The 8102-nt window shown below is 41.0% G+C and overlaps 1 protein-coding gene across 1 annotated transcript; it reads right to left on the bottom strand.

Annotated features, from left to right (window-relative positions):
* Window positions 1-7287: 7287 nt before the first annotated feature.
* On the bottom strand, window positions 7288-8102 carry LOC109405955 (uncharacterized; the record flags this gene model as incomplete). Its single annotated transcript, XM_062847677.1, is given in 1 exon segment — window positions 7288-8102. A coding segment is annotated over 1 exon segment (241 nt), but the record flags the coding sequence as incomplete, so codon positions are not given.

The raw sequence follows: 8102 nt of genomic DNA, 5'->3' as shown, positions 1-8102 counted from the left end.
AATTGGAACTACGAAAAACGTGCCTATCATCGGTTCCCTTATATTGTGATGTGTCACAGCAGAAAGTTAGACCGCACATTCCATTGCGACATCGACAGGCAGTGCTGAAACAAATCCATGACCTAGCACATCCGGGCATACGCTGCACTCGCCGATTGATTACTGATCGATTTGTATGGAAAAATGTCAACAAGGACGCCAAGCAGTTCGTCGAAGGTTGTCTATCGTGCCAGCGCTCCAAGGTGCATAGACACAATAAAGCACCAGTTGAAAAGCTTCCGTTTCCTGATAGTCGATTCCGGCATGTGCATATGGATCTAGTAGGACCGCTGCCACCGTCAAACGGCAATCGGTACCTACTTACGGTAGTGGATAGATTTTCTCGTTGGCCAGAAGCAATTCCGTTACATGACATGACTGCTGAGACAGTAGCTCGAGCGTTCGTCGACACGTGGATCTTGCGATTCGGTGTTCCGGATACTATAACCACAGATCAAGGGAGACAGTTCGAGTCGGACTTTTTCGGGAGTTGTCGAAATCAATTGAAGCTAGGCACATTCGAACCACCGCTTATCACCCTCAATCTAACGGACTTGTCGAGCGGTTTCATCGTACTCTAAAGGCTTCCATAATGGCAGTAGATAAGAAGAATTGGAGTACTCAGCTTCCAGTCATCTTGCTGGGATTAAAAACCGCTTATCGTACCGATTTCGACTGTTCGGTCGCAGAATTGGTGTACGGCCAAACGCTTCGTATACCAGGAGAATATTTCGAAGTTTCTGAAGACGATTGTGACCGATCGCAGTTTGCAAAGGATTTGAAAACAGTTATTCGCAAATGGAAACCCATAGAACCAGATCATCACGCCAAGCCACATGTGTTTGTCAATCACAAACTTCGGAGTTGCAGTTAGAGTTACCTTACCTTGATACCTTGTTGGCTACAAAGTAACTTTACTCCAATGCCGAGCGTATAGTAGAGCACCATCTTCGTCGGTCTTGGGCGATGTTCCTCCAGTTTCCCCGAACGTGTAGGGATCGTAGATCTTCTTCAACTGCGTGCAGCCAGCGAGTTCGCGGCCGTCCACGAAGTCGCCTACCTCTACCGGGTTCTCTGCTGAATATTGTTTTCGCTATTCTTTCTTCCGACATTCGCACTACGTGTCCAGCCCACTGAAGTCTGCCGTATTTTATACGTTTCACAATATTCGCATCTTCGTACACTTGGTACAACTCGTGATTCATGCGTCTGCGCCACACTCCATTTTCTTGTTTCCCACCGAGAATTGTCCGCAGCACTTTGCACTCAAAAACTCCAAAAGCTTTTCGGTCTACCTCCTTTAACGTCCACGCTTCGTGACCGTAGAGGGCAACCGGAAGAATCAGCGTCTTATACAGAGCGAATTTTGTTTGCGTTTGCAAGTTACGGGACCTAAGCTGGCTACGCAATCCGTAAAAGGCCCTATTCGCAGCTGCAATACGCCTTTTCACTTCACGGGAAACGTCATTGTCACATGTCACAAGTGTTCCAAGATAAACAAATTCTTCAACAACTTCAAACACTTCCCCATCAATCACTACCTCAGCACTAACACCACTAGGCCTGCTTCTGTCTCTACCCGCTATCATGTACTTCGTCTTGGTAGAGTTAATCGTCAAGCCTATCCTCGCTGTCTCTCTCTTCAGAGGAGCATAAGCTTCCTCCACTGCCCTACGATCGATGCCGATGAGATCAATATCGTCCGCAAAACCGAGGAGCATGTGCGACCGTGTGATGATAGAGCCATTCCTCTGCACGCCTGACCTCCTAATCGCTCCTTCGAGTGCAATGTTGAACAATAAATTTGAAAGAGCATCCCCCTGCTTCAATCCATCCAAGGTCACAAACGACGTAGACACTTCGTCCGCGATCCGAATACTTGATTTTGATCCATCCAGCGTTGCGCGTATCAGCCTAATTAGTTTCGCCGGAAAACCATGTTCTGACATTATCTGCCAAAGCTCATTTCTTTTCACTGAATCGTACGCTGCTTTAAAATCAATGAACAGATGGTGAGTCTGCAAGTTATATTCCCGAAATTTATCTAGGATCATCCGCAGGGTAAACATTTGATCCGTCGTTGATCGGCCCTCACGAAAACCAGCCTGGTATTCGCCGACGAAGGACTCCTCAAGAGGTCGCAGTCTGTTGAACAGGACACGCGACAGTATCTTATACGCCGAATTTAAAAGGGTAATCCCTCTGTAATTGGCACACTCCAGTCTGTGCCCTTTCTTGTAGATTGGGCATATGAGGCCATCCAACCAACTGGTGGGCAATTCTTCATCCTCCCAAATCTTTATAATAATCTGGTGGATTGATTGATGTAGCTGCTCGCTTCCGTGCTTAAGAAGTTCGACCGGGATCTCGTCCTTCCCAGCAGCCTTGCTGTTCTTCAGCTCCTTAAGGGCCTTTTTAACCTCATCCAGTGTTGGTGGTTCCACTGCTTGACTGTCATCCATTATGTTAATCCTGTTCCTGGGTGCTCCTTCGCTGCTACCATTCAACAAATCTTCAAAGTGCTCCTTCCACCTGGCTGCCACCATTGTTTTGCAGTTAGAGTAGATGCAGTTAAAAACCACTCGTTCCACCTTATGATGGTCCGTTTGAAGTCGTTGCCCGTTTTGAGAAATTCATGGATCTTCAAATGAATGGTAAAATCCAGAGGATATCAATCGACCGTATTAAGCCAGCGTTCGTATCCAACCAAAGTGATGATCAACTAGAAGACCAGCGCACTAAAGTCACACCTTCAGGACGCCGTCAGATTCCTGCCCAAGTAACAATTTTAATTTTATCAAAGTTTTTTAGCGATTCAAAAAACCCAAACATAAAACCATTGATGCCGACTTGAAAATGCTCTCGAGTTCTTGTATGCCTCAATAAGCTCACGTTCTGGCTAGTTGGCCCAGTCTTATTGGGGTCTACAGGACTTCGTATGCAAACCGGCTTAGGATTTCGGGTTGTATCATAGTTTTATCAATCTTCTAAATAAAACCATCTTCTGACTTGTCAAATAGTTGTTTTGATTATTTTTCACTCTCAATGTTCGATCGTCAGAATAAATTATGCTTGGTTGTTTATCCAGTCATCAATTGGAAAGATGCAGATATGGAATTCAGATTTGTTTTCCTATTTAATACGTGTCAGGAGACATGCCACGGAAAATTTGTGGTGAATGTGACTGTGATAATGACAAAAACTAAGTGCGCCACACAAACTATGCATAATTTGGAAGTTAAATGCATTTAATTTACTCGGTGGAATTTGGTGCAAAAAAGGTTTTTTCAGCACAGCGGAGTTTAAAAGACATTATGTAATTTTTCTGACAAAATAAAATGACGGAAACGTGTTGTATGGTTTAATTTGATCTTATGCTGTACGTGAAATCATAGAATTGAGTAATAATTTTTCTGTATTTACATGAATAATCCCGGCTAGGCGACATATTTTTCTGATAAAACTCTGTGTTCCTGATGATTCCTCCAATAGGGCTAACCCTCCTGAGGTAGTCATAACTGAGTTCATGATAGAACTAGCGGTTTTATCACAGCATTTTTTTGGTTTATGTTACGGCCACGAAATCTTTTGTTGGTTTTATGCATTGCCTCACAGTTTTGTGTCTTTGTTTACAAAAAAAAATCTCTCCGACAACAACCGCAAATGCAAGTTTTATTGAAATGGTATATAATAAGTGATAAAACCAATTCATGTCTACTTGCAAGTCTTTAATTGAAGATGTTTATAGCAGAAGTTATATGATAGTTTTATGGAACGCCAAAGGTTCAAAGTAAAAAACTACCACATGAAACTAATTTAGAACAACTAGCTTTTTGACATGCTCGTATAAAGCCAGGATAAAACATGAATAAACCTTCAAGGCATGCTGATTGTTACTTGGGTGGTGTGACTGGGGGGGGTTCTGTGGTGTCACCATTTGTGCACCCCTAGTTCGTTCAATGTCTTCTTCTTCTTCTTGGCGTAACGTCCTCACTGGGACAAAGCCTGCTTCTCAGCTTCAGCTTCTGTCTGTTCTATGAGCACTTCCACAGTTTTTAACTGAGAGCTTCCTCTGCCAATGACCATTTTGCATGTGTATATCGTGTGGCAGGCACGAAGATACTCTATGCCCAAGGAAGTCAAGGAAATTAGCTTTACGAAAAGATCCTGGACCGACCGGGAATCGAACCCGTCACCCTCAGCATGGTCATGCTGAATACCCGTGCGTTTACCGCCTCGGCTATATGGGCCCTTTTGTTCAATGTCATTGTCATTTATTGTTGAGTCAAGTGAATAAAGTCAGTAGTTGTTTTAGAGTTTTATTGATCCGACGTGTAATCGATTCTCGGTCCGAATTACGTCCCACAAGTATTTAAAAAAATCCTTTTTTTATTATTATATTCGCTTGTTATCTTGCATGAGCTTTTGACCAGTCTATGGGAAATTATTGTTCAATAAATAATGCTGACCTCATATAAAGTTTATACTAGCAGGTTATTGTTTTCAATAAAATTATAAATAACAAATTACAAATAAACAGGAATTCTATGAAAACTAACAATATGTTAAATGAAAGCTTTGAATTTATATATTGTGGGAAAAATGCAAGAACTGGACAGCCAAAATAACTAGCTAATTCCAAAACTTATTAACAAAGTAGATATATCATTTTTGTCTTTTTTACACCATAACCATGAATACCAAGTACTTCGGAGCTAATTTATTCGACTGATTAAGAGATATTAACCAAAGTGTATCTCGCTGATTCACTTATCCATTTGTTAATCGATTTTAGATCTTTTGGCAGTTAACAAAAGATACAATATTCCAGAATATGTAAGCTATTTTTTTAAAATTTCATACAAGATTCTAGAAGGTGTCTGGAATTTCTGGTAGTTTAGTCCATAGTGGTTTCGCAGCGCGGCGTCACGAACACTAATGCAAATCTACTGGTTGAAAATATGCCCATTTGATTTTGCCGGGAACAGCTGATTTTTGTTTACTATTTTCAACCAGTAACTCAGGTAGTGTTCGTGTAATGCAACGTGTACGTACACGCAACACCACTAAAAGCAGAAACCACTATGGTCCATGATGCTATTTTGGAAACCAATCCACTAGATGCCAAATCCACCATATTTTTTAGAATTTTTGGCCCATCACACAAAATAAATATGTTAAATACAAATAATACAACAATACTGGAGCTCGATTTGAATAGGTCGTATGTGCTTTTGTCGATATAAAATTCGATCAGTTTATTTTAGTCATTGTTGCAATATGGCAGATATTTTGCCAACTTTTAATGATGGAACAGAAAGCCTGTTTTGTGAGGATTCTGCTGTATGTATCAAATTTGCTCAATTCTAACGGTTTTCGCTATAATAAGTGAATCCAACTGATCGAATTTTTAATCGACAAAAGCACATACGACCTATTCAAATCGAGCTCCAGAATAGTTTTAATAAGTGTAAGAAGGGTTCTGTTCACCATAGGTGGATTAAATCGGGTTTTTGATAAATGCGATCGCTTGCTACCTGGCAAACTGCTCTACGCGAATGATTTAAAGCTGTTTCGAGTAGTAAAAACGATACTAGATTGCTGCGCTTTACAAGCCGACATCGAACGTGTGTCGAAATTGTGTGATATGAACGGTATGCAGATGAATGCCAATAGGTGTAAAGTGATCTCGTTCAATCGTCGCCAGTCTACTGTTAGGGAACGTTGAAAAATTACGTCCAACATTTTGGGGGGAGGGGGTCTAAGAAAGTGTGACAGTACGTGTATTAGGTATAGGAAAATAGCGTGACAAAGGGGGGAGGGGGGGGGGGTCTAGAAATCCCGAAAAACCATGGACGTAATAAATGAATCTTCCCTCAAGCCTTGGACACACTGGTGGTATTCGTATATACCATGGTACAATTGGCTTCTTTAACGATGTTCCAGATAATTCGATATTCTGAATCTGCATGTCAAACTGAACTGAAATCCAAATTTTCAAGAATTTTGGAGCCTGGGAACCTATTTATAAATCAATTTGAAGTTTGTATGGGAGCAATTTGTCGAATAACCCCTCGTCGCAGTTTGTACTGGGTGGAGCTGTCAAACAGTTGCCCAGCTGTCAAAAGGTGATTTCAATAAATCTCTCTAACAAGATGACGTGATTGGTTGGTATATGACTGACTGGTGTTTATAAGGCAATAGTCCATTTTACGAGCCGTTTTCATGAATGAAATTTTGACAGGAGGTAGCGCCTGAACCCGTGAAAATCAATATAATCATCAACATTATTGTCACTTCATACCATTGTTGTGACTTCCTAAAATGGCTCATCTGGCGTTCATCACCCTTCTCTATCAAGCGGCAGCAGAAGATAATGTTTTCATAGGGAAACGTTTCCCTATGATAACAAACCTATCCTCCTCGGGAGCCAAAAAGAGAAAGGTGAAACGTCAGATAGCCTTATAGTCCATTTTACGAGCCGATTTTATGAATGAATTTTGACAGGAGGTAGCGTCCAATAACCCGTGAAAATCAATATCATCATCAACATTATTGTCACTTCGTAAAATGGCTCATTGATTGTCTTACAGTCTGTTTATAAGGCTATCTGACGTTTAATCACCTTTCTCTTTTTGGCTCCCGAGGAGGATAGGTTTGTTTTCATAGGGAAACGTTTCCCTATGAAAACATTAAACAAAAAATTGCTATCTTCTGCTGCTGCTTGAGAGAGAAGAGTGATGAACGCCAGATTGCCTTATAACACAGTCCCGCAAAGAGTGAAACCAAATCTACCTATCGAACTGTCAAATCGGCTACTTATCGAGCACGCCAGCAAAATTATGAAAACAAAGTCTGGCGAAGAAGAAGAACAACAATCAAAAGAAGTCGTCTTTGCATGTCTCTACAGTCTCTAGATTGTCTCTGTTACATCAATGTTAGTGTATAAATAGCAACTCCAAAATTAGAAAACGGGGGACACATTAAACGTCAAATTCTCTGTGGGAAGAGAGCAAGACAGCAACATAGACCACATCACGGCAATATTTGATCTCTTTCGCTCTTTCATAGAGTTTGAAAACAACAGGACCAGTACCTGTCAAATTTTACAGGTGTTGGTCCTGTTGTTTTGTATTTTCCCGTAAGAGAGAAAGAGATCGATTTCTTGATGACGTCACCGTGCATTGGAGTATAGGGTGCACTACTAATAGCGCGGGGACATGTAATGATAGAACTAATGGACACATATTATTTATTAGCCATTTTATTCATCATTATTTTACAATTTTCTTTTTTCACACTTACTTGTTACTTAATCGTTAAGTTTCATTCCACTGCTGCTTGTATTATTTGCATAGAAGAAATCAAATGAATGTTATTTAAAACATGTGTAAAAATTACAGAACCAAACTCATAGTATTGACTTGTTTTTACTACTTGTGGATTTGTTAGCTGCTGCGATTCGTTCGATTGTGATCGTTTACTGTAGAATTAAATAACTTTTGAAATCTTTCGTTTCTTGTTAATTGTTTTTCACTAACTGTTAAAAATATGTATCGAGTTTCATTGAGAGTATCTAATGATAAAATTACCGTGGTGATTTCACAATGTCCAATTATTTACATCTTCCGCTAGCTATGCTTTGGAGATACATTTTTAAAAGTTTGTCAGGAAAGTCATGTGCATTTTTTTTTCTTGTGAGATAGACGTTCGTCGCGAGAAACACTGTTTGATTTCGTGTACAGTGCTTGTCTGGTTGAAGTTATTGCCTTGTTCGGATGGCAGTGCACAGGAAGAATAGCTACAGGTTTCGGAAACTAATTTACATATTGCTTGGCGGCCCCCGAGGGCGATGACCGTGTAATCCGGAATGCCTCGAACCCGGTCGGCTATGAACTATCGCATAATGGTCTGAATCGATGGGCAGAGATCGATTCGAGTGTATAGTACTGCCTCCGCTGGTGTAGCCCTTGTTGTGGCCGCCGTCACGCCCATGCAACGAATAGCGCGATCCATATTGCGAACCGTGCCAGCTTCGGTAAGGATCGTACTCTTCGATGATG

The sequence above is a fragment of the Aedes albopictus genome, chromosome 1, assembly GCF_035046485.1.
Source record: "Aedes albopictus strain Foshan chromosome 1, AalbF5, whole genome shotgun sequence".
NCBI lineage: Eukaryota > Metazoa > Arthropoda > Insecta > Diptera > Culicidae > Aedes > Aedes albopictus.
This window is presented reverse-complemented; position numbering and strand designations above follow the sequence as displayed.